General features: G+C 47.4%; 1 protein-coding gene across 4 annotated transcripts in view; it reads left to right on the forward strand.

Moving 5' to 3' along the window:
* The window catches only part of Myo10 (myosin X), a 201,702-nt gene extending 174,942 nt beyond the window's left edge, over positions 1 to 26,760 (forward strand). For all 4 annotated transcript variants that reach the window (XM_041632052.1, XM_041632051.1, XM_041632053.1 and 1 more), the window contains 15 exons: positions 633 to 876; positions 3,563 to 3,658; positions 6,263 to 6,356; positions 7,503 to 7,558; positions 10,295 to 10,437; positions 11,051 to 11,245; positions 12,125 to 12,282; positions 13,000 to 13,123; positions 13,920 to 14,217; positions 17,899 to 18,106; positions 18,905 to 19,041; positions 19,826 to 19,946; positions 20,344 to 20,796; positions 23,609 to 23,800; positions 25,358 to 26,760. In XM_041632052.1, the coding sequence (XP_041487986.1) occupies positions 633 to 876; positions 3,563 to 3,658; positions 6,263 to 6,356; positions 7,503 to 7,558; positions 10,295 to 10,437; positions 11,051 to 11,245; positions 12,125 to 12,282; positions 13,000 to 13,123; positions 13,920 to 14,217; positions 17,899 to 18,106; positions 18,905 to 19,041; positions 19,826 to 19,946; positions 20,344 to 20,796; positions 23,609 to 23,800; positions 25,358 to 25,459 (2,621 nt within the window). In that variant the 3' untranslated portion in view covers positions 25,460 to 26,760. The remainder of the gene's footprint in view (positions 1 to 632; positions 877 to 3,562; positions 3,659 to 6,262; positions 6,357 to 7,502; positions 7,559 to 10,294; positions 10,438 to 11,050; positions 11,246 to 12,124; positions 12,283 to 12,999; positions 13,124 to 13,919; positions 14,218 to 17,898; positions 18,107 to 18,904; positions 19,042 to 19,825; positions 19,947 to 20,343; positions 20,797 to 23,608; positions 23,801 to 25,357) is intronic.

Here is a 26,760-nt window from a genome sequence, read left to right on the forward strand (position 1 = left end):
ATATACCAGCTTGCGTAGCATTCATAGATACCTGGGTTAGACCCCAGTCCCACAGAAAAAGAACAGAAGGAAAGAAGGTAGGTAGGCTAGATCCAGTTCCACCTGCCCTTTCTCTCTTTCCTAGTCTGATGGATGTCCCTCTCCACGCCTGCTTGTTTGTGATAGTCTCAGCCTGTTACCTTTCACCTATAATCCATCTTCAGATGATGATATTTTTCTATGAGAAGATACATTGCCCAAAACACAGTATTTTCATAGTCTCTCGATTGAGACTCCATCACGAGTTCTGGAACTGATAATGCTCGCTCCTACATCTACCAAGTAAGGGGAGATTGATTTCTCTGGGGCACTTCAGAAATCATTCCTGGGCCGAAGATCAGTCACAGACTACATTTATGTGGGCTGCTTAAGGAGATTTCTCAGCTAACTGAGGAGGAGCAACATTCTAGGATGTCCCGTCTTTGCTGGATCGTCTTCTGTCCACTGGACAGAAACCAGAAGCCCCTCCTCCACTCTGGAAGGGTCTATGAGTGCCTGTCAGCTGAGGCAAGGCTCAGAATGGGCTATATGGGTTTTGTCGCTTGGTTTTATTGACTCCGTAACCCTTTCCCTGCCCCTTCTTGGGGGAACAGGTGGCTTAATGAACTCCTGGAAGCGCCGCTGGTGTGTCCTCAAGGATGAGACCTTCCTGTGGTTCCGCTCCAAGCAGGAGGCCCTCAAGCAAGGCTGGCTACACAAGAAAGGTGGAGGCTCCTCCACGCTGTCCAGGAGGAACTGGAAACGGCGCTGGTTTGTCCTGCGCCAGTCCAAGCTGATGTACTTTGAAAATGACAGCGAGGAGAAGCTCAAGGGCACTGTGGAAGTCCGGACAGCCAAGTATGTTCCTGCAGCCTGGCTTCTGGATTGTACTGATGGGCACGTGTTTTCATTTTTGAAAGTGTGTGTGTGTGTGTGTGTGTGTGTGTGTGTGTGTGTGTGTGTGTTTGCACGCACGCTCATGCATGTGTGTATATGGAAACCAGACATCAATGTGGGATGCCATTCCTCAGACGCTTTCCTTCAGAGATAGTCTGTCACTGGGGCCTGGAGCATTGGGTTGGGCTGGCAGGCCAGCAAGCCCTAGGGATTCTCCTGTCTCTGCCTCCCCAGTTCTGAGATTGCTAATGTGTGCCAATGCGCTCAGTTCCCAGTCCCCACACCACCACCAACTAGCAAGGAAAAGGAAGCACTGATAAATAGCAAGACGAAAGCACAGACACAGAAATACGCTGTCAAGGTGACCGCAGGCCATGTGAGGGATCTAAAGGAAAGATAGGCTATGCCTAGGGGTGTAGTGTGGCAGTTCTCTCTGTTCTCGTTGACACATTTTATGTAACCTTTGTGTGTGTCCCCAGCCCACGAGTTCTCTGCAGCAGTGGGCCAGCATAGGTTCTCAAACAGACTTAACAACTCACTTTAGTGGGTTAAATTGTGAAAGAACTAGGAAACGAGGTAATCTGTGAATCATTTATTTTTTTTATTTGAGGTTAAATTACACCCAGATGTTGATTTTCACTGGGAAGATAGACCCTTGAGTGTATATATATATATATATATATATATATATATATATATACACACACACACACACACACACACACATATATATATATATATATATCGACTGTAAATATAATGATGTGTATGCAGAGAAAGTTGGTTTGAATAAAGCCAGTTATAATGCACATCTCTAAACTCGGCTCTGGGGAGGCTTAGGTAGGAAAATCGAATTTGAGGCCAGCCTGGACTACTAGAGAGTCTGGGAGCAGCCTGACCTATATGATGAGACCCTATCTCAGTAAACTAGGAAAGAATAAAGCCATGTGTGTGAGGTGATTGGTTGAGAGCCCTCCTGCGGGTCAGCTCGCCCCTTCTATTTCTTCCTCACTCTGGCTGCCAGCCAACAGCTAAATGGAGAGTTGATTGACAGGTACATTTTGAAATGAATCGTTTATCATCTATCCGTGATGTGCTTACTAACTCCACACCTGTGGTTCCCCTCAGTAGAAGAACTGAGCTGGAATATAAATTCCACACAACCTTCTTTCCTGCCAATAATCCCTTTTAGAACCAAAGCTTTGGACTGTCAAGGGACTCTTATTATTAAAATTTAATGTGTCTAGAAAATTTTGGGGGCTTAGGGGCAGCTTTTTTTTTTTTTTTGGTTAAATAAATTCTAAGTATTAAAAAAAAAAATTGTTTGGAAGAACCTGTACCCATACTGCTTAAAATCAGGAAACCACAAATATTTGGGAAAGTGGCAAAATGCATGCTCTCAGGGGGGAGTAAGGAATATACCAGGTAGCACATGTCCCGAATCCCCACTGTAAAGGTAGAGGCAGGAGACTTGCCAGTTTGAGACCCTGTCTAGTAAAAACACCAATGTGATATAGCTCAGTGGTAGAGTGCTTGTCCAACTGCTCAGGGCCTGGGTGCAATGCCAGAGCTACAAAGAAAGGGGTGGGGGACAAAAAGAAGGTTGAAAACCTATCTGACACAGGAGCTTGGGAGAGGCATCCTCAAGCCGCAGCAGCTGAGATCAAGTAGGGAAAGCACTCACACCGTACTAGGCTCCCCTCTGGGTTTCCTCCTATTGTAGATCAAAGATGGGAGCCAGAGGAAGGCTTTTCTAGGCTTTGAGCAGAGTTAGACATTGGATGTCCTCTGTGATAAGAGATCTCTGCAGAGATATCGGGGAAACACCTCACCCTTCTCCCTCTCCACCCCATCCCTAACCCCACTGGAGACCCACTATTAGGAACACAGAGGAGTCTGGTTCCCCCTAGAGGTCGCTAAAAAAAGGCTGGTGACAATGTGCTCTGTTCATCTGGCCTTGTTTTCATTCGTGTTTATGATTTCAGTTACCTGTGGTCAAAAGACACCAATTAGAAACATTTCCTATTTAGTGGGAGAGAAATGGAGATGTTTGGGATATAGCATCTGTTCTATTGGTGATTACCTTTGCTGTGTCTAATTTACAAAGCAAGCTTTCCAGTTCAGATGCTTGGGTGGGTTGTATGTCCCCACTCGGGAAATCCAAAATCTAAAGGTCTCCAAACTCTGAATGCCGCTGTGATACCTCGTGTAGAGAATTCCAGTCTGACCTCGCATGATGAATTACAGTCAGAATTCAGGCGTGTGGAAAGCACCATATGACATTGCATTCTGGAAGCTGGAGCATAGCACTGTAGTATGCCCTCTGCTTAGCGTAAAACAAATGCCTGCAGGCTGTGTGTATATGAAACATAAATGCATTCCATGTTTAGAGTCAGGTCCCATTCTGAACTGTAAAACACTTGGTCTCGGGTATTCTGGGCCAGGGACACTCAACACTATCGGGGGCAGGGTGTCCCATAGTGTTTGTGAGGTTTACTACTGTCTGCAGTCTCGGATACCCCTTAGGAGTCTCAGAAGAAATCTTGCATGAATAGGGGAGTGGGGCATGGTATGTAATTTCTAAACACTTCCCAGCTTGGTTGTTCTGCAATGCTTGATTTCCACCCGCTGCCTCTGTGTCTTGCAGGGAGATCATAGACAACACAAGCAAAGAGAATGGCATCGACATCATCATGGCTGACAGGACCTTCCATCTCATCGCAGAGTCCCCTGAAGATGCCAGGTGAGGGCCGCGGGATGGCCTCCCTCCTTGTTACATCCTCTCCCAAGTTCAGGCACCAGCCCCGTGTGAACTCTGTTTACTCCGTTGCCGTGAAAGGGGTTTTCATTTTCTAGTTAGGTTTTCAATCAGAACAGTTTAGGAGGCATAGGAGATGGAGGTTAGGGTCTCTTGTTTAAGTACAGCAGTTTGGCCTTTTCCAGCTTCAGGTGTCACTAGACAAAACAGAAACTGGAGCTCTTGTTGCTGCTAGCGTCTGGTACAGATGAAACTGGAAGCCCCCACTTTGGACGTTTCTGAGCCTCAGAAGCAAAGAATTTGTCCAGCGATTGTCTGCTGAATGGATGGTGATACGCTGTGGCGTGCAGAGGGTCTGAAAGGCTCTACCTTGAAGGAGTCAGTGAACCACTGTTAACTAACAGCTAGGTGTATTGCAGGCAGTATGAGCTCATTTCCTTCTCCGTCAGTCCTGTGGGTGGGTATCATTTATACTGTGCAGACTGAGTTGACAGAGAAAGGCGAACACACTATAATAGGATGTGAGCTCAGTTCTGTCGAATGGATGGATTACCCCATCCCTGCATTTGTTCCTGAAGGGGCTTCATTAAATCTCTGGCTGAGGTGAGGGGAAAGTGGAGTCCCCACTTGGCTGGTGCAAGCTGCCTGTCTTTGGACCTTGAGCTTCCATGCAGGAACACTGAGCGTAGGGAGGGGACGAAGCTGAAGAAAAGTGACATTTCTCTTCAGCGATAAAACGCCACATGGTCATGTAGTGTCTAGGACACATTTTGGGGTCTTTGTGGGACTCGAGGATTCTGGTGGAAGAGGTTGTTATCTTCTCTGAGCAGTGCGGGGTGGTACTCTATGGGGAAGACAACAAGGGACTCTGCTCCTGTGTTCAGAGCTTTCTGTTGTGTTCTCAGACCCATCACTCACTGCCTCCTGCCACCCTTGGAGTGTTTTTAAGTTGCTGTAACCCCATGGCAGCTATGTGAAGGGTGCAGACACCAGAAAGTAGTTCTTCCCAAGGGAACAAACTGAAGCCTTAGCTGGACTCATAAATTACAGCACAAACTGGAGAAACAAGCAAACCTGAAATTACAGCCCTAACCTTCTGTTTGGGACTCCTAGAGACCACGTGTGGCTCTCTGTGGTCCAGGGACTGCCCACAAGTGCTCAGCCAAATTACAGGCCAGTCATCTGGCAGCTGCTCGCTCTGTTCTGTGCCATTGTGAACCTGCTAAATTTAACATTTGGAATATTTGAGTCAAAACCTTTTTCCCCTGTCCAGTGGAACACATTTAAAAAAAAAAATCCCTTTACAGATTTTAAGTTATACATGATTCATAAGAAATTTTGTGAATTGTAAGAGTGTCAATAGAAATGGAAAGCACGACAGTTTTCTTTGCTATGTGTGCGTGTACATGTGTATGTGGTTGATATGGCATACATCCTGAATTACGTATGTTACAGTGTTTGCTTTAGGGAATTTTTTTTTTTTGAGGTTATGACTGCAAGGTGCCTTCTGGTCAAAGAAGGATGCCTCAAGGGCACATGAGGAGGTCTTGCTTTGTACTCTAACGGATTCTCCTTCAGGGATTTTAGGAAGCAGGTTTTAGTTTTTGCTGTAAATGATTTCTACGGCTAGCTTTATGTGGAGATGTTATTTTCCCACTTAAATATCCCATGCACACCCAGTCTTTCTTCCGTGTCCTGCTTAGCAGTAGTGTGTGTTTATTACATGTAAGAATAGCCTTGAGAGGAGAAGGGTGCCGTGGCCGCTCCCTCCCACTCTGTGTTTGTGTAATCAGTACTGTCTGTCTGTCTGTCTGTCTGTCTGTCTGTTCTAGGTCATTTTCTCTCTGTCTCAGTTCCCGGTTCTAGCAGGAATTTTGTTCTGCTTGGGTTTCTCTGGAATTGGCATGCCTTTTCCTTTTCATGGTCTTCCTTTTTCTGATCATGGTGAGACTAAAAGTGAGAAGACCCAGTTGGAGTGAAGATGGAAAATTTTTTTTTTTTTTTTTTTTTGGTTTTTCGAGACAGGGTTTCTCTGTGGTTTTGGAGCCTGTCCTGGAACTAGCTCTTGTAGACCAGGCTGGTCTCGAACTCACAGAGATCTGCCTGCCTCTGCCTCCCGAGTGCTGGGATTAAAGGCGTGCGCCACCACCGCCCGGCAAGATGGAAAAATTTTGATCAAAATAGTTTTCTGCTTTTGACTTAGCCCCTGCTTTAATTCCCACCTCCCTTGTGCTTTTATTCACTTGGCTGGAAGTCCTGGCCGGCCATGGAAAGCACTTGATCTGAGGCAGTTTATCCTCCATTGTTGACTTTCTTGATTGGTGTCCTGTAGGACATGAGCCTGGTACTCACTGATGTCTGAGTCTGGTAGGGGGGAGACTTACTGTAACAATCCATCCTGCTAAAGGCAGTTTGGGTGATTTCTTAACTTTGCTTGTGATAGTACGTACCTCCACCTGCCTGTGAGAAACAGACAAATTGCAAGCAAAGCTGCTCAGAAGAGATGTCTTGTGGGCAGAAAACGTGGAAAAGCATTGTTTTGCCCCTCTGTGCTTGGCCACCCTTGACCATTGCCCTCTCTCTCCACAGCCAGTGGTTCAGCGTGCTTAGTCAGGTCCACTCATCCACAGACCAGGAGATCAGAGAGATGCATGATGAGCAGGCGAACCCCCAGAATGCTGTGGTGAGTGAACACTGACGGGGTGGGGTGTGCAGAGGTGACGAACCCCCAGAATGCTGTGGTTGAGTGTAAACTTACTAGGGAAGGTGGGGTGTCCAGAGGTAGTGAACCCCTAGAATGCCATGGTTGAGTGTATACTTACTGGGGGAGGCAGGGTGTCCAGAGATGATGATGGGAAAAAGTCAGCTTGGACAAGAGGGTGGGACTGGATCTATTTAGGTAATCTTTGTAAGTAAAAGAATAATGGTTACAGGACCATTTAAAAACAGATTATTTAAAATCTTCAATTCTGGTTAAAATCTTACATAGAAAAAGACAAATCACAGGTGAGTTCTGCAACATTCCTCATCCTCTACCTCAATCTTAAAAAAAAATCACAATTTTCATGATATTACATAAGCACTGGAAAACTTATAAAGAATCAAATGAATTGCAAATAATAGTTTTTGTATTCCGAACACACAGGAAATTATATAAAATCTTTATTTTTAAAAATAAGGAAGAAATTTTAATTGTTAAACATTTTATAGTGACTTTTAAAAATTAAAGATGAGGTTTTTTGTTTAGCTATGTAAGGTTTTTTACCATACAGTTTGGGTTTTTTTTTTTAATGTGTTTATTTTTAGTTGTATTTAAGAGGCTAGTCTGCATGTGTGCTATAGTTGCTGTCAGGACAGAAGAGGGCCTCAGATCCCCGCGGAATTGCAGTTTTCCGAGACTGTCAGCCACCCAGTGTGGGTGCTGGGAAGTAAATTCTCCTCTGCAAGAGTGCCATATTCTTTAATCCCCAGGCCCAGAAAACTTTAAAATCCAAATTTTCTTTGCAGAGTAATTGTTAAATTAGTAAAGGATCGGTAAATTTACACTTGAAAAGTTGATGAGTGTCTTCTGTAAAAACATTTTCCTAACCAGAGGGATTGACAGATGACCGTGTGTTCCGAGGTGCGGACCATCCATCACCCGTGCCCCATCGAGAGACTGTCGTTCATTAAAGGGTGGCAACTTTTCTTCAAAATTACTGTCATTTTGAAGCTCGCCCGAAAAAAGCAGGCATTTCTTTGCTTTGTGGTCTGAAGAGTTACAGCCTAGGGATGTCGTGTGATGTCATTCAGCTCGGGCTCCTCCCTCACCATCTTTGTTCCTTTTCAGGGCACACTGGATGTGGGGCTGATTGATTCTGTGTGCGCCTCGGACAGCCCTGATAGGTAAGCTCAATACAGACACAGAACATCTGCCCGTCCCCAGAGGCGGCCTTGCGCTGCTGCCTGTGCCAGGCTCGGTATGAACCCTTAGCAACCCCCTCATGCAGTCATCCAGAAGGTGACTTCGGTGGCTAAGCTCAATGAGAAGCCAGATCTTGACATTCCATTTTCAAATGCCAACTGCAGCCCAAGAAGAGCATGGTGTTTATGTGAAAGATCTACTAGGGGTATCTTTTCTTCTTCATGTTTTTTTTTTAACACAGGGCCTGGCTATGTTAGCCTAGGATGGAGTCAAGTTTGGGACAGTTCTCTTGTCTCAGCCTCCCCATTTCTTGGACCACATGTGTGAGCCACCATACCTAATGGTCTTGAAATTCTTATTTTTTTTTTTAAGATTTTATTTATTATTTTTTTTTAAATATTTATTGATTTATTATGTATACAATATTCTGTCTGTGTGTATGCGTGAAGGCCAGAAGAGGGCACCAGACCTCATCACAGATGGTTGTGAGCCACCATGTGGTTGCTGGGAATTGAACTCAGGACCTTTGGAAGAGCAGGCAATGCTCTTAACCTCTGAGCCATCTCTCCAGCCCCCGATTTTATTTATTATTATGTATATAGTATTCTGTGTCCATGTATGCCTGCAAGCCAAAAGAGGGCACCAGATCTCATTGTAGGTGGTTGTGAGCCACCATGTGGTTGCTGCGAATTGAACTCAGGACCTGGAAGAGCAGCCCCAGTGCTCTTAACTTCTGAGCCATCTCTCCAGCCCAAGTCTTGAAATTCTTACAGCAAGAAAATGACTGTTTAGGAAAATAGTACTCCTGCATATGGAGTCTATAGTGTTCCTTTCTCTAAAAATTAATGACCTTGATGATTTATTCGTGTAAAATAGACATAATAGATGTAAATCCAAACATAAGCCTTGTCCTTGACATTTCTGCTTTCCCTGTTTGACCTTCAAGGCAAACTGTCTTTAGATTGGCTTGGTTGACACCCTGTCTGTTGTTGCTGCTTGTAAATTCCTTTCTTGGTCCTTGGCAGACTTAGTTGTTCTAGGGCCAGAGTCAGAATTAGAACCGACTGCTACCCAGTTAAGATAGCCAGAAAGTAAATATGAGTGTGTTAAAACTTATAAAATAATAGTAATAAATAATAATAGCAGCATCTGCCAGGCAGAGTGAGGACTCTGAGGTCTCTGAGACTCTTGGAAGATGGGGATCATTTGTCTCCAGAAGTCAATCTGCACCACCTACCTTATGCCTGGCTTAGGAATGTTCCCACCCATGCTGTCAGCACCAAAGACCCAAAGTTCTTCATGTTTACTTAAGTTTTACCTTACTAAGCCTGCTTCTTGCTTTTTACAAACCCACCACCCCAGCAAGCCTGGAGGGTGTCTTCATCAGGTTGTCTGCTACTGTGGAGAGACACCACGACCACCACAACTCTTAGGAAGGAAAGCATTTAATTGGGTTGGCTCACTTACAGTTCAGTCCATTATCATCATGGCAGTAAGCAAGGCAAGCATGGTGCTAGAGAAGAAACAGAGTTCTTACATCTTGACTCACAGACAACAGGAAGTGGTCTGAGACATTGGGCGTAGCTTGAGCATATATGAGACCTCAAAGCCCGCCTCCACAGTGACACACTTCCTCCAACAAGCCCATACCTACTTCAACAAAGCTACACTCCTGATAGTGTCACTCACTTTGGGGGCCATTTCTTTCAAACCCGCACACAGGGGATGACCCATGCTGAAAACTTGGCATTCTGATATTCTAGCTTTCCCACCTTTCTGAATCCTTCACAGCTATAGTTTTGGGGTTTGGTTTGGATTCATTTAGTTTTTTTAAGAAGGGTTTCTCTGTGTATTCTGCCTGGAACTCACTTTATAGACCAGGCTGGCCTCGAACTCACAGAGATCCAATTGTTTCTGTCTCCTGAGTGCTGCGATTAAAGATGTGCGCCACCCCCGCTACAGCTTTTAGCTGAGGCAGGCAGTCCGCCCAGTTAACCTTTCTTTCATGAACTCTGGTAGTGCTTCGTTACAGTGAACACTGAAGCTCACAAGACAGGAGAATTCATAGTAGGATAGGTAGCTGATGAAATTAGTGTCTGCACAGTCCTGAGAGAGCTGCTGAGCACTGACAGACGGGAGCTGCGGGACAAAGCGAGTTTCCATTATCACTTTATCCCTGACTGGGAAATGAGCCCCTGTTGGGTGGCTTTGAAAACATGGACCCAAGTAGCTTTTTGTGCCAGGCACAACCAAGGGCATAAGATGTTCTCCTGACACCGAGTTGCTAATCCTCCTCCATTACCGCTGTCTGGTATTTCATTCTCAACCCACAGAAATATTATCCAAGGCTATATCTGGAGGCAGGAAGAAATTGGTTTTGGAGATGCATTTTCAGAAAAAAAAAAATCCCCCATGACCACCTTATTTTGCCTCCCCGGGACTAGTTCGTTCTGGAAAGTCTAAGGGAAGAGATGTTTTCTCTCAGGACTTATCTGGATGAGTGTTTTGCTCCAAGTTTGAAGGTTAATGATGCATAAAGTAAATGCCACGGAAATATGAGTAAGGTCTGCCTTAATACGAAATATAAATAGCATGCCAGTGTCTCCCAGGGACCCCTATGCCAGGGGAACGGCCGCGAAGCCTTGGTGCAGACAGCGGTAAAGCCCACACTAGGTCTAAGAGGCTCCGCCTTTTTCTCTTCCCATCTCGTCTCTCAGGCCCAACTCATTTGTGATCATTACGGCCAACCGGGTGCTGCACTGCAACGCGGACACGCCAGAGGAGATGCACCACTGGATAACGCTGCTGCAGAGGTCCAAGGGCGACACCAGGGTGGAGGGCCAGGAGTTCATCGTGAGAGGTGACTGCCAGCCGTGTTTCCATGTCTTCCTGAGTCAGGGGCTCTCACTAAACCGTCAGTGCAGCTGGTCTAGGTGGCCACTGAGGTCCAGGGAATCCTCCTGTTTAGGATAACAGGTGCACACCGCTGTACCCAGGCTCTTTACATGGATGCTAGGACTGCAAGCTCAGACTCCCATGCTTGTGCAGCAAGCGCTCTGTGTCACAGCCATCTCTAGGATAACAGGTGCACACCGTTGTGGCCAGGTTCTTTACATGGATGCTGGGACTGCAAGCTCAGATTCCCATAGTTGTGCAGCAAGTGCTATGTCACAGAGCCATCTCCTGACTTCAAATACCTTCTCCAAGTTGGTCTGAAAAAATTTGAAGAAAAAAAAAAGGCAACTCTTATGGCCATTTTCTAGCCAATAGGTAAAACTGAAGCTCTTATTTAATGTGTTACAGATGTAAATGATGGCATGACACTTAGGGTTTTGCCTCACGTTTGTTGCTTCTGTGGTCGGGTCACGGGGCGGGGCCTCAAGCATGTCCGTCCCTAAAGCCCTCTGCTGCTATTCTTCACCTCCAGCCCCTCCTGATGGCTCTCTGACAGCCACTTGAACCTTCCCTTCCAGGATGGCTGCACAAGGAAGTGAAGAACAGCCCGAAGATGTCCTCTCTGAAGCTGAAGAAGCGCTGGTTCGTCCTGACCCACAATTCCCTGGATTACTACAAGAGCTCGGAGAAGAACGCCCTGAAACTGGGCACCCTGGTCCTCAACAGCCTGTGCTCTGTTGTGCCCCCTGACGAGAAGATATTCAAGGAGACAGGTACTTAAGGCCACAGGCTGAAGCATAGCCAAGCTGGAGACACAGGGTGACAAGTCTCAGGAGGCCGGGGCTTGCTCCAGTGTGAAGGGATAAATGTCTACGTAGTGTAGTGTGGATTCTTCCTCTCCAAAAGAAGTTTCTGTTCTTGATCTATGTCCTGAGGCTGGCTGGGGTTGGTTCTGATGCTTTGTATTTGAAGCTATAGCGAAGACAGTTTGTTGGGGGGCCCGATGCAGAAAGATACTGGTAAGAGCAATATACATATAGGCTTTCCAAATCATTGTATTTTAGCCTAGTGCATAAGAAACAGCTAAGTAGGCAGATTTGTTTTGGTTCTTCCCCTAATTTGTGGCACTGTAAGAGTTTGATTTCTGTCTCTAGTTATGATTTGGGGCTTTTTAAACTAGAGTTGCTCCGTTTTTGTCGGATGTGGGCAGCAGCACGAATCTTGTCTGGGCATACAGTATCTAGCAGCGCTCTTTGCTGGGGGTCAGACTGAAGCAGGGGCTGGAAGGAATGTTAGGATGAGCTGTACATCTGACTTTTGTGCCAGTCCCAAGAGCAGGGCATTAGCCTGCACCCACTCTTTTTCTGAGAGAGTCCGCTTTTGTTAAAGTATTTAATTCTGGACTTTTTTTTTTTAGTATTTGTCTCCTCTTGACTACAAACTCCACCGGGCCAGGGACACTTGTTTTCTGTCACTGGATGCCTAGTGCCAGACACAACATGTGTAGAACGCCAGTGTTTACTGAGTTAAACCACTGATTAAGACTTGGCTTCTTGTGTTGCTGACCGGGGCTCCAGTACAAGCCTTGGTTGGGATTTAAACCTTGGTCCCAGAGGGTGACGTTGACATATGTGTGCTGCACTGCCTTGCAGGCTACTGGAATGTCACCGTGTATGGGCGCAAACACTGTTACCGGCTCTACACCAAACTACTCAATGAGGCCACTCGGTGGTCCAGTGCCATTCAAAATGTGACTGATACCAAGGCTCCAATCGACACGCCCACCCAGCAGCTGATCCAAGATATTAAGGTGAGAAGAGAAGCCCAAGAGCTCCTTGTGACGTCTTCCCTTGGCAGAAAAGACCGCAGGATTTCACCGGTTCAGTTCTCGCTCATGCTTGCATATTTTTCAGTTGAGAGTCTCAGTGAGATTCTCAGTGAGATTTTACATTAAAAATGTTTGTCTCTATAAGTGTTAGAATTTGGCACTCTATATATAGACAGAAGGTTGTGTGTGAACTGGTTAGGGACCATCCGAACCATCCCAGGGTCACCTCAGCCCCAGTTGGGGACCTCTTAGAAGCGACAGTAATTCACTTCTCAGTGCTCAGTCCTAGGCCATAGAAGTCAATACACAAAGAGCCCAGAGCGGAGGGCTGGCTGGCGATATGGCTCAGCCATAGAGTGCTTGTTGGTGTGTATTCTGGCCAATCTCTGAAAAAAAGAGCCCAGATTGATCCAGAGCACACAGGATCCCTGGGTGGCTACCTCGAAATAGCCAGAAACAACAAATCTCGTTGATTTCATTAAATTGCTATTCGCTGCTTGTAGGCTTAGTTGTTCAGTAAACATATGCTGTTTGAAAGAACCAATGCTTAATCAGCTGCCACCAACCTTGCTCACGGTCCTGGATTCGCGTTGGCTGGGAATGATTAACACTAGATTTCTCTTCTCGGGAAGTCGGTCCTGTGTGCGGGCTCCCACAGTCAGCCCCTTGCTTTCATTAAATGGCAGCTTTGTGTTCCAGGAGAATTGCCTGAACTCCGACGTGGTGGAGCAGATTTACAAGCGGAACCCGATCCTTCGATACACGCATCACCCCCTGCACTCGCCGCTCCTGCCTCTCCCCTACGGGGACATAAATCTCAACTGTGAGTTCAGGAAGCCATTAGGATCCTCAGAGCCTGTGGTTTGGTTTTTCCTGTCAACTTCAGCTCTTAACACAGAAGCGTTGCTTATGCAGAGTTCCTAGGTCATCATAGGCAGGAAAGAGTCAGTAAAATAGACTGAAGTCAAGATTCAAAGGGACATCAGAGAATGCTAGCACTCTCCATGAGTTCAGAGTATATAGTACCGCTTTACAGTGGTGTGAAGCTGGACCCATTCAGCCCTCTGTGCTTCACAGTGGTGTGAAGCTGGACCCATTTAGCCCTGCCTGCATTACATCCCTTCTATCTTTACTTCTCAATACAGTGTCCAGTTATTTGTGTGTGTTCATTCCTTCACCCTGAAATGGCTTTGTAGCACGATGCTGCTCAGCAGCGGCCTGTGGGAAGTGCAGGTCAAATCTGCGGTACATGAGGCAAAAGCTCTGGGGTTTAGAGTTTGTGGTGTTTGTTGCATTCAATGCATTTCTGACTTGCAATGATTTAAGCTATAATGGATTAAATCAAGGTCAAGAGGTCCTAGACAGTATTGCTTTCTAAGTGAGGAAGCTGCCCAGCTGGAGTTCAAGTTCAAGTGAGCATTTCATGTGCTCAAGTTTCAGCTGCACAACAGAGCAGGGCAGTCCCCTCACCTCTTTTTCCCACTTTGCTCAGCTGATTCGAATACATGGGGAATAGGGTGGACACTGCACTAGGAAGGGGCTGTTTGCCCCCCACATCACTCCTTCCTTTTTTGTACTTCCAACCTTTTGAGCGATGGCTGTTGATTTTCTTTTTCTAGTGCTCAAAGACAAAGGCTACACAACCCTCCAGGATGAAGCTATCAAGATATTCAATTCACTCCAGCAACTGGAGTCCATGTCCGACCCCATCCCCATCATCCAGGGCATCCTGCAGACAGGCCACGACCTGCGGCCTCTGCGGGATGAACTGTACTGTCAGCTCATCAAGCAGACCAATAAGGTGCCCCACCCTGGCAGTGTGGGCAACCTGTACAGCTGGCAGATTCTGACGTGCCTCAGCTGTACTTTCCTGCCGAGCCGAGGAATCCTCAAGTACCTCAAGTTCCACCTGAAAAGGTAAGGAAGGCGCGCGCGAGGGGGGGGGGGGTGAGGAACACTCTGAAAGAAGCTGGGCGGAAGCTTGTGCCATAACGGGCTGGATTCTAGCACTGAGCGCTGCATCAGGGGCCTCCAGCCAGACCCACAGGCCTTTATAGAAACTGGTATGACTTAGGTGCCCCTTCTCCCTTTAAGCCATACAAAACTGTATTGGGATCCAAACAACTATTGGTGCAGCACTCTAATACATTCACATTAGGTGCATTTGGTTGCTACTACTCTAAATATAGAAAACCCCAACTTGGATATTTTATATATAATATATAATATATAAACTTAGTTGTTAATGGGTTTTCTTCTGAGGTTGATAGCCTGAGGTTATGGAAACATTTAGTTAATAAAATGATTACCTGGGTGGATCTCAGTAGCCCTGGACCTGCATCTCATTGCTTCCTGTATGGCAAAAGCAGTTAAAATCCCATTTTACTTAACTCAGGCAAACACACTGCTTAAAGCTGGACAAGCTATCTCATTCTAGTAAGCTCAGCACTTAGAAGGCTGAGGAGGGAGGAACAACAGATCAAGGCCGGCCTGGGCTACAGAGTGAACCAACCCCTAGCTCAACAAAACAAATGGCAAGGGTACCTGGTAGCACACGTTTTTAATCCTGGCACTGCAGGAGCCAGAGGCAGGTGGGCCTCTTGAGTTCAAGGCCATGGTCTTTGTTGTTGTTGTTGTTAAAGGCGGTGTGAAACATTTCCTGTATTAGCGGTGCTGGTGCAGCATAGAGACCTGGCAACAGCCCACTCACAAACAACAGTTTTTTCTGCTGTTTGTTTGAAGTAAACTCAGTCAGGGAAAGCTGGACCTTAAAAGACACCGATGATTGCTTGCAGTGCACCACGCCCCCGTGTCTGCCTTCGGTGCACTAGACCTCAGTTCGCGAGCTTCGGGCAAGGGGCCTGGAGGTTGAACATACAGACGCAGAGACGAACTGACACACACAGAGACAGACCGACACACGGACCTTTTAACACTGATACAAAGAGCCCCAAGAATGCCCCCTTTATTGTGTTCAGGGGCAGATTATATAGAGATAGCCACGCCCCAGCCAAACCCACCAGAAACCACTCTCCTGCCATCAGGAACTCCTGAGGGTCTCGTGCTCAGAGCAGCTGTAGGCACTCCTCAGATCAGGGGAAACAAATTGTTTACAAGAAATTCAGGATCTGGGGTCTCACTGCTCCCAACATCTCCCCCCTAAATTTTTTATAAAGCAGAAGACCCTCCTGTCCACACAGCCTTTTGGTCTCTACTGCACCTAGATTCACTTTGGCCAGCACTCTATTGAACCTGTACTCAGGAGAAAGTGACCGCATCTCCTCAGGAGAATAGTGGCTTTTAGGGAACACAAGAGAGCAACTTAAGCCTGTAAGACAGGTAGATTCAAGTATCCCAGAGACTGTTGGTTCCTCATACTATTTCCCACACACCCTCTTCCCCTCAGGTGAACAGAGGTGTGTGACCATTTCAAACTCGGGACTTTTAGGAGTGGCTTTGCCTTGACCCCAGGAGCAGACAGAAACCACTGCTCCTTCAGCAGTCCCCTAAATAACATACCCCAGCTGCCATATCCCTGTGACCATTCATTCTTGTCAGCTGAGTGCATGGAAGACACCTTCTCTCTCGTGCACCTCTTTGGCTTCCCTAGCATCCCAGCTGATCCTGCTTCTGCTAAGTGACCATGTGCTGCATTCTCATGGGTTGTCTGATCTTACACAGGATTCAAAGATGAATGCCCATGGCAACAGGTGTTAAGATTGCCAGCAGTAGGGTTCCCAGTCACCACTGGACCCAACCTCCCATTTGGGTTGTGGTATTCTACCAACCCTTTGGCTAAAACAGAGCACTCAGGTATCAACAATCTGGTGTGCTAATTGTAACGTTTCAAGGGCTATTCAAGTAACCATTGAGTTGTTTCACCACATTAGAAGCATTAGCAATATTAACAAATGTCATACAAATGAAATGAACAAGACATTTGTTGTACTGGCCATAAGTCCACCTGCTCCTACAATAGGGCAGTCTCTTGATTTAAATTCGCCCTGCTGCATACTCATCGACGTGCAGAGCCTGGAACTGCCACTGCCTTTTCCTGGCCCTGCGGCTGCGTTCTCAGGCAGCCCAGTGGGGTCTGTGCTCCAGCTTGTCTCAGCTCCAGCACTTGTTGTATACTCCTGGCACTGCTGTGGCATCCGCCAGGCTAGGCACCGACTGGGCTGAGGCAATGTGCCTTCCACCACAGCCACCTAGCAAAGCTCTGCTCCAGCTGCCTTCTAGCCCCACTGCATTCGTTCTGGGTCCAAACTAGTGCATGGAGTGGAGGGAAGCAGGCTTGCTCCTCTGCAACCACTGAAGGGGCCCCACTTAAATTATCTTTTAGGGAATTTGGGCATTGTCTGTCTGGCTACTTCCTGCTGAGCGGGGACACTGCATTCTTAGGGGTATTTACTGCAATTTGCTGCCATTTTCCAGCTGCACTCTGACCCGGGTTGCGGTGACAGGGAAGAGGGGGAGGCTCTACCTCCCCACTCCCCACCAAGCTGGAAGGTGGAGGCACAGTGGGGCTGAGCAGCGGGCCAATGGGCCTTGTCGCTGTAGTGCTGTGCTTCTAGCGTTCAGACCTCCATAGTCCTTGAGGCAGGTCCCGGGGTTTGCACGTGTCGCAGCCCCTCAGCACCTGCCACCTGGAGCCGCTTGGCATTGGAGCCGCTCACACTCCACTGCTACATTTCAGGAGGTCTCGGAGATTCAAACCACATGAACATTGAATAAATCCTTAGGCTCTCATCGTCTGTGGAGACAAAAACAGAACCTCCTTTCCAAAGCATCAAATTCTTAAGCCCATATTTTAATGTCAAAATACCTTTCTTAGCAGTTCCTAGAATTAAATGTCTTTCTCCAGTGCAGAACACAAAAGACAACACGATCAACATATCACACATCTGTACACACTCATCTCTTTGAGCCGTATACATTCTATCTTTTCCCAACACATACGTCCCCTCCGGCCGGGGACAACCCTGATCACTCACCCCTCTTTCTCAGCTGGACTTCCACTTGCTGCCAACCCGAGCGAAGGACGTCAGGATTAACACATACCCCAATCCACCCTCACCTTCTGAGGGCAACCTCTCAGCGTTCCCTAGTTCCCGATATCTTGGTGGGGAACCTCCAATTGCCGCGCACCGCACCCCCGTGTCTGCATTCAGTGCGCTAGACCTCAGTTCGCGAGCTTTGGGCAAGGGGCCTGGAGGTTGAACATACAGACGCAGAGACAGACCGACACACGGACCTTTTAACACTGATACAAAAAGCCCCAAGAATGCCCCCTTTATTGTGTTCAGGGGCAGATTATATAGAGATAGCCATGCCCCAGCCAAACCCACCAGAAACCACTCTCCTGCCATCAGGAACTTCTGAAGTTTTCCTGCTCAGAGCAGCTGTAGGCACTCAGATCAGGGGAAAACAAGTTGTTAACAAGAAATCCAGGATCTGGGGTCTCTCTGCCCCCAACAATTGCTCGTGTCACCACTAGGAGGCAGCCTCCCTTCCTCCTAACCTTTCCTTCCCCACAGTCCAGCTCCTTCAAGCCAGTCAGCTTTTGTGCACAACTCACAGTTCCCCTTTGTCTCCTAGGATACGGGAACAGTTCCCGGGAACCGAGATGGAAAAGTATGCCCTCTTTATCTACGAATCTCTTAAGAAAACCAAATGCAGAGAGTTTGTGCCTTCCCGAGATGAAATTGAAGCTCTGATCCACCGGCAGGAGATGACGTCCACGGTGTACTGCCATGGCGGAGGGTCCTGCAAGATCACCATCAACTCACACACCACAGCTGGGGAGGTAGGGAGCGCTGACAGCCCCTTGTGCCTGCTGCTCGCCTGCCCAGACACCCGTGGCTCCCAGGTTGAGCATAGCCACAGTGGTATTTATGCTCAGCGCATCTGCATGACAAATGGGAAATAAATACAACCAGCAGCCAACAGCAAGCTTACAGATATAGATATAAACGTGCAGTTAAATGTGGGAAAACACACAGCTCCGCTAGAGCCAAGGTCTCTGATGTGTAATCCTACCCGTTGTCTCCAGAGATCCGCCACAGAGGAAACACTGAGAGGGTGTGTCAGGTCGTCTGGGCCACAGGCTGTTGACAGGACCACATCAAATGAACACGTTTTGCCCGGCCCTTTTAAACTAGCCCAGTGGAAGCTGGGGTAATGGTAGTATTGCTAATGAAGCCTGGAGAACCTTTATGGATGACTCCTCAGTCAGAATCACTATTGTTTCTCAAACTTTATCACGGTGTCAAATAAAAGATGGGACTTAGGGATTTCATCCATTTTCCCAACTACTGTGGCTTTGCAAAATACTACTAATAAAAGTAGCTTACCATCCTCTCCCTAAGGGGGAGTATTTTGGGAAACACAGGGGGAGCAAGAAGAAAGTAAAGCTAACTTTGCCAAGAGAATAAGAGAAAAAGCAGTGCCTATTAGGCTCCAGGGCCAGCACGCAGCCAGCAGTTTCAGGAGGCTGTGTGGACTCTCCCATGCCACCAGCCCTCTCTGAGTTCACGACATTGTGTGTGTGCTTCGTGAAGTGCACACAGCCTCTGAAGTGAGGGCCTCCTCATATGTCTTCCAGGTGGTGGAGAAGCTGATCCGGGGCCTCGCCATGGAGGACAGTAGGAACATGTTTGCCTTGTTTGAGTACAATGGTCTCGTGGACAAGGCCATTGAAAGCCGGACCATTGTAGCCGACGTCCTGGCCAAGTTTGAGAAGTAAGTTCTTCTTCCTCCCAGTGCTGGAAGAACATTTGATGCTCCCTGTTTGGCCTTGTCACTTGCTTCCTTTAGGTTTGTTTGTTTGTTTGTTTGTTTTAACCTGTATTAATCTATTTACCTGTCTTCTCTGCCATCTATATGTCCTGACTCAGAGACAAAACCATGATCTCAATGCTGATTTAGCTCATTCTCAGCCCTTCACTCCCATTTTCTCTCTTCCAGCCCCTGTATTCCATGTCTCTTAGAACTGATGTTTTCACTTACTACCAATGAGCTTCGAAATGATGGTAGACTCACACCCGCACCCCAGATCTCGAAACTGCCTCTCATGTCCCTTCAACAGTGCATCCCTGATCTCAGACTTAGATTGCCTAACTCAGCAAAGACACTTGGCATCCGAAGGCAGGCAGTCTACTGAGTACTCACCGCAATTTTAACTGGGAAAACTCAGTCGAGATTTATTAGAGGAAGTGAACAAGTAGCATTTCTGTGGATTAAGCACAGATTCGATGGTACTAGTTCAGCTGGGACCCTCAGTGAGTCCCTGCCAGCAGGCTTTGCCTGAAGGCTTTCTCTTTGGACCTTCCCTCTGGTTAAAGCACTGAGGAACTCTGACACATACTGTCTTGCTATTTTGTTTGTGTGACTGTCCCTTATGTCATCTCCCCCACATCGTGCCAGTACCACCATAGGTAGGACGTCTGTATCCTCAGAGTGAGCTGTAGGTCACCAGCGGCCCGATTCCAGTTTTGCTCAGAGTCTTTTGTGGCTTCTGTTTTAGGCTCGCAGCCACGTCAGAAGCTGGGGACTCGCCATGGAAATTTTACTTCAAACTTTATTGCTTCCTGGACACCGACAGCGTGCCAAAAGACAGCGTGGAGTTTGCGTTTATGTTTGAACAGGTAAAAGGAACTTTGAGAAACTGACTCCTTTGTTTGAGGCAGGCGTGAAGCCCATTACTATGCCATATAAATTAACTGCTCAGGTCCTTGGGATTAGGTAGGGCGGTAGATTTCCCAGCGAGGAAAAGCTAGCAGCTCATTTTGTAGAAGGAAACCTTACACACTTGGCCATAGGAATAAAAGGTATTGCAGTGTTGGAGGGTACCTGCGAAGGGGAGGGATTTGCCTTGAAAGCAGTGGGCCGTGCTTTGCTGGAGAGAAATCCAACGTGAAAGTGGTGGGCTGTGCTCCGCTGGGGTGGAATTCAGCTTGCAGTCCACAGGGCATGAGGGAGCTGGCCTTGGGGCTTCCCGTAATACTCAGCAGCTATCTGACTGCAGCTCCTCTCACCTTTCAGGCCCATGAAGCCGTCATCCATGGCCACCACCCAGCCCCTGAAGAGAATCTGCAAGTTCTGGCTGCCTTGAGACTCCAGTACCTGCAGGGGGATTATACCCTGCACACCTCAGTCCCACCCCTAGAGGAGGTTTACTCCCTGCAGAGACTCAAAGCTCGCATCAGTCAGTCGACCAAAACCTTCACCCCGTATGAACGCCTGGAGAAGAGGCGGACCAGCTTCCTGGAGGGGACGCTGAGGCGCAGCTTCCGGACCGGGGCCGTGGTTCGGCAGAAAGCAGAGGAGGAACAGATGCTGGACATGTGGATTAAGGAAGAAGTCTGCTCGGCTCGAGCCAGTATCATTGACAAGTGGAAGAAGCTGCAGGGAATGAACCAGGAGCAAGCCATGGCCAAGTATATGGCCTTGATCAAGGAGTGGCCTGGCTACGGATCCACGCTCTTTGATGTGGAGGTGAGCGCTGGTCATTGTAATGTCTCATTGTGAGCAGGCAGGTGCCACGTCCTGACCACACCGTGTCAGAGTCTGAACCTTGCCAGGTTCATACTGGGAGGAAGAGGGACAAAAAATGGACCTCTTGGCCCTGTGCTTCCTGGATTTTACCATTAGCCTCTTCATCTCCCAAGGCGCTTTTTGATTTATTTTGTTGTTTTCAACTTTATTCATGTATTTATTTAGTGTGTGTGTCACATGTGGAAGAGGACAACTTATCGAAGTCAGTTCTCTCCGACCCCTGTGTAAGCTCCAGAGTCCATTGAACTGAAGTAGTCAAGCTTGGCGGCAAGCACCCTTACCCACTGAGCCATGTTGCTGGCCCACCAAGGTTTTTTTCTCTTCCTTTGTAGCAAATGTTTCTATCAATAGGATCATCATTAGAATGACTTCTATCTCTGTGTCTGGTTGGCTGTCTGGCTTGATTTCTGTTGGTGTTGAGGTAGACTAGCACCTGACCCAGCTGGCTTCCAGCTTGCTCTGTAGCTGAAGATGCTTTTGAACTCCTTTCTCCACCTCCCAGGCCTTAAATAACTTTTTTTTAATACAAGCTGTTGATCTAATTCTTAAAATATTTATTAAAATCTGTGGTTTTTTTAAAGCCTTGTTTTTAGACTTATATATTCACTTAGGAACTTTATACATGCAGATTTAGGAACTCCTTATCTAAAATACTTGGAGAAATTTCCCCAGATTAACAGTTTTTCTAATTTCAGAATTTTTACACAAATTTTCCTGCTTGAGTATCCCTGGTCTGATAATTTAGAATATTCCAAAATTCACGTTACCCCATCTCCTCACTCGTCTTTTTCCAGATGGGGTCTCACTGCGTATCTATGGCCGGCCTGGAACTAACTATGTAAACCTGATTCACCTCAGATGGGCAGAGATCACCTCCCAAGGGCTGAGATTAAAGGCAAAATCCAACCTCATTGTTTTTGGTTGTTGTTTTTGGTTTTTTGAGACAGGGTTTCTCTGTGTAGCCCTGGTTGTCCTGGAACTCACTGTGTAGAGCAGGCCGCCCTCGAACTCAGAGATCCACCTGCCTCTGCTTCCTGAGTGCTGAGATTAAAGGTGTGCGCCACCACCTCCCAGCAGCAAAATCCAAATTTTCAAAAATATATTTACTTTTCCTTTTTTGAAATCTGGGGACTAAACTCAGGGCCGTGTGAGTACCCTACCACTGAGTGACATCCTGAGGCCATAGTGCCCAAGTCCTTCAAGTCAGCACAGATTTTAAGACATTTCCGATTCTGGATAACTAGGTTAGAAACGACGGGCTTGCCCTTGCCTCGTGATGTCTGCTTGAAGGAACAGCATCTTAGAAAGTAGAATTTGCCACCGCCTCAACCCAGTACTAATTCCCGATTCCCCTGTTTAAGATCCCTGCCCGGAAGGAAGTGTAACCAGTGGTGTAGAGCAGAGGGATGCTTGTCAAACTGGCCTGCGTGTCAAATCCCGCCACCTCCATTGTGTGTTTCCTCTACAGCTGTGGAGGCCCTAGTCAGTGCCAGAGATCACAAGGCCTGCAAGACCCAAGACATCCCCCCCCCCCCCCGCAAAAATGGTTGAGTTTCCCAGCCCCCGTACAGATGAACTTCTAGATTTCTTATGGCTGCAGCAATTTAGCATGGTCTTTGATGACTTTAAGTAGAAGCTTTACAGAAATCTAAGTACTGATTACATATTCCAAAATGCTTTAATTGCTTCTGGTAGGATGCTGTTCTGGGTGTGGTAGGTTGGTTGATATGGTTATGTCTGTTCTGAAGCAGCAGTTCTCAACCTGTGGGTTGCGAACCCTTTCACAGGGGTTTCCTAAGATCATTGAAAAAACAGATATTTTACATTATAATTCACAACAGTTGGAAAATAACAGTCAGGAAGTAGCAACGAGAATGACTTTCTGGGCCGGGCGGTGGTGGCATATGCCTTTAATTCCAGTACTCAGGAGGCAGAGGTAGGCGGATCTCTCTGAGTCCAAGGCCAGCCTGGTCTACAAGAGCTCGTTCCAGGACAGCTAGGACACAGAGAAACCCTGCCTGGAAAAAGGTTGAGGGCCACCATAACATGAGGGATGATATTAGGGTTGCAGCGTTAGGAAGGCTGAGAACCACTGCTCTGATTCACAAATAAGGCCCTTTGTGCCCTCTGCACTCTCTCTTCTGTATCCCCAAACATACGCCACCCCTTTATGCTCTGGTTCCTGTCATTCCTGCGTTGCTGTTCCCTACACAGGCTCTTGTTTTCCTCCCTTTGCTCTGGAGTTAGGCCCATCAAGTGTGTTTACACTGAACATGTGGCCGCTTCTTGTGGACAGATGTCAACACACAGTGATTGGGAGAATTTATCTCTGTGATCCTAGGTAAACCAGTCCAGACAGGTTGAGGACAGACCTAGAAACAGCAGAGCAGAGCTGGCTTACCCAAGGTGCCTGGCATTGCTGTTTGGTTGCTTGCCCAGCTGGTGTGTCCTGGGTTTCTGCTATATGGCTGATTCAGGTGCCTCTAATAGAAGAGCTAATTCAAGGTGGAGAGAGGCCTTCTGAAGAAGTAGAGCACCAGTTGGCTTTCTGCAAACCCTAAAATTGATTAGCCAGTCAGAGATCAACCAGTGTGCACCGAGGTTCAGTTTCTCCTGTCTCTGTGCTGGCGTGCTGACTTTGGTCAGCATCATCTACCAAGCACTGGCCTCGGTGCCTGTCTTGTGGCTTCTAGGACGTGTTCTGCCCTGCCTTGTCCAATGCTGACTCACAGTGACTCTCTTGCCCCTACAGTGCAAGGAAGGCGGCTTCCCCCAGGAACTCTGGCTGGGCGTCAGTGCGGACGCCGTGTCGGTGTACAAGCGTGGAGAGGGCAAACCATTAGAAGTCTTCCAGTATGAGCACATCCTCTCTTTTGGGGCACCCCTGGCCAACACATACAAGATCGTGGTTGATGAGCGGGAGCTGCTCTTTGAAACAAGTGAGGTAAGAGGCAGAAGCAGGGTAGACAGGATTCATTCAGGATCTCTGTCAAAGAGGAGAGCAGCGCTCCCATCTCCTGGCCACCTTTGACCAGGTCTCCTCAGTTGGCAGTGATACCTTGCAGAGACTAGGAGATTAAGGCAAAGGACCACAGCAATCAGACTCTACTCTGGAGGCTGGAGAGATAACTCAGCAGCTAAGAGCACGTGTTGCTTTTGCAGAGGACCCTGGTTCAATCCCACACAGTGGCTCACAACTATCTTCTGACCTCCCCAGGCTCCAGTCACACATGTAGTGTACAAATGTGCATGCAAACAAAACAGTGGTGTACAAATGTGCATACAAGCAAAACAATGGAGTACAAACATGCATGCAAGCAAAACACATAAAATAAGCCAAATAAGACATATATATGCACACACACATACACACACAGAGATGATTATATTACAATGGCATCCACAGAACAGGGGACCTGAGGGACCTTCCATCTAGCCATAGTTCATGGATCACAAAATCATATTCAAAAAAGCCACTGAATCTGTATGCTAGCAGCTCCAAACTTGAGGAGCTGTAGTAATAAATGAAGAGGCCACATGAGGCCTCCACAAAGGGCGCTGCTACCAAAAAGGATGAATTGTACGGTGCCTATGATGGTGGGTCGGAGGGTATTTGAAGAGCTGTTGGGATGTGGCGGAGGATGAGGCTTAGTGGGTTGTTGAGGAAAGTATGCAGAGAGAAGAAAGAGCCCAAGACTCTGTGACAGGGGAGGGTCCTGTTGCTGGGCTGTGTCCTTTAGTCGAATCCCACGGAAGGTAGGAACCTACTGTGAAATCTGGGACTGTAATACAGTACAGCAGTGGCTTTACCAGTGTCAGTGTGGGGTGAGACTGGAAGGGCAGGAGGAGATAAAGAAGCCTAGTAAGATGCCTGTGCACTGCCCAGGCTGACAGACAGATTGGCCAGGGAAGGGAGAACAGGGGTGGCAACATCATTGGAAGATGCTGATGTACAATCCCAGCTCGGGAAAATGTGTGGTTTGTAATGGAAGTGGGCTAGGCATCGGGCCAGCTGGTCATAGTCCTGTCCTGGCCCCCAAAGCTCCCTTCGGCTTCTTCCACTGCTTCCAAATGAATGGACTGGAATTAGTGACTGTAGCCTATAAAGGCTGATGTGGTTTCCAAATTTCACCATTTTCAGTGAGACTAGCAGTTCAAATCCTAAAGTACAAACTCTGCTGTCCAGTGTACTTGTGGTGTACTGACTGCAAAGCCAGACAGCTTGCATCAAATAAAACCCCTGCTCTCTGTGCTGGAGTCACCAGTTGCTGCATGCTTCTCTGTGCCGGAGCCACCAGGTGGTGCATGCTCTATTTAGAAAAGCTCCATGTTACTCTCTCTGGCTAGCAATGGTCAGCTGAACCCTTGTCTTCCTGCGAGTCTAAAGCCCAGACTTAGCCTAGCAGCTGCTGGTTCTTACATGGAGGACAGTCAGAGGATGTCGCGGAGCTAGGTGCTTGGATCTGGTCTCTACCTTGTGTGCTTCTGCTCTCCCCGGCAGGTGGTGGATGTGGCCAAGCTCATGAAAGCCTACATCAGCATGATTGTGAAGAAGCGCTATAGCACCACACGCTCCGTGAGCAGCCAGGGCAGCTCCAGGTGAAGACAAGCAAGCCCATGTCATTTTCAGATCTGAATGTGCTCAGGCCAGCGCCAGGTCCTGACCCAGCTTTGGAAACACAGCTGCCCAGGCCTTCGGAAACCAGTCGTCAGAGGAAGGAGTTTCCGGGACTCCTTTCCCCCCAATCCACTTCAGTGATCACGTATTAAGCTGTCAACCTTAACCGTCTGCACAATTTCTAAAGCTTTAGTACTCATAGATACTTGCCTTAAAAAAAGAAAGGAGAGAAAACCATGCTGCCACCAAAGCAGCCAGAAGTGCCTTAACTTGCAGAATCAACCCTAATCGACCTTAACTGTGCTACTGAGGGAATGCACTTTCCCCTTCTGGGAGAATCTGCAGAGCTTGAATTGTGCACTAACCTCCCCGCCTGATTTCCCGACTGTGAGGGAAGGTGAGGGAGCCGGGAGGGGAGACAGAGTGGAAGGGGACAGTGTGGTAGTCGGAGCGCTGCTGGCAGCCTTCCTCGTGGACGGGTATTAACAGTTTGCTTTATTCCATTTAAACGTCTGTGCTTGCCCGAGCATGTGTTCATACACTCAACACTTTAATCATTGTTGCGTGCGCATTAAACACAAAGGGAAGAGGATGTGCAATGGTGTAAACAGTCTGTCTGTATATTTTCATAGTTCAGAGTTATAGGCTCCAAGGTGGTTTTACTAACACATCAGGACCCTGGATGTTCCTGTCTTTGCTGTATTTTGGAAAGAGACATTTCGTTTTACATGTAGCAAGGGCTGCGACCTGTGACTGCTGTATCCCAGCAGGTCCGTGGCCCGTGGAGATAATTTATAAACCACTCTTAAACTGCTGGCCCCAGTGCTGTTTGTAGAACAATATGAAGTCACTTTGGAGTCGTTTATTTCTAAAAGTTAAGTTAATTCTGTTGTTGTCTCCTCTGAAGGGTAGTTTTGTATCATCTCTCTGGACATCATAGCCATGTTGAAAATGGGGAGAGCTGCTGCCTCCCCAAACCCTGTAACCCCCGAGCCGACCTCTAAAGGACTCTGAATGCTGAGGCCAAGACGTCAATGAAATTTGCCCGTTCTTTCATCCCTAGCTCACGATGGTGGCCTGAACACAGCACCTGTAAATAACAGCGTTTATGACCAGAAGAAGAAGAATCTGGACGTGGACTTTTATTTTTATATGGAAATATTATAAAGGTGGGCCAGATGAGTCTACTCACAAAGAAAAGTTTAATTTGCCTTATCCCTGTGGACAGCTATATGAAAGTGGTGTTTGTTGACTCACAAAGTCTGACAATAAAAGATATTAGCTAA

This window comes from Microtus oregoni, unplaced genomic scaffold, assembly GCF_018167655.1.
Source record: "Microtus oregoni isolate MIOR12 unplaced genomic scaffold, Mior012 000040F_ref0000088, whole genome shotgun sequence".
Lineage (NCBI taxonomy): Eukaryota > Metazoa > Chordata > Mammalia > Rodentia > Cricetidae > Microtus > Microtus oregoni.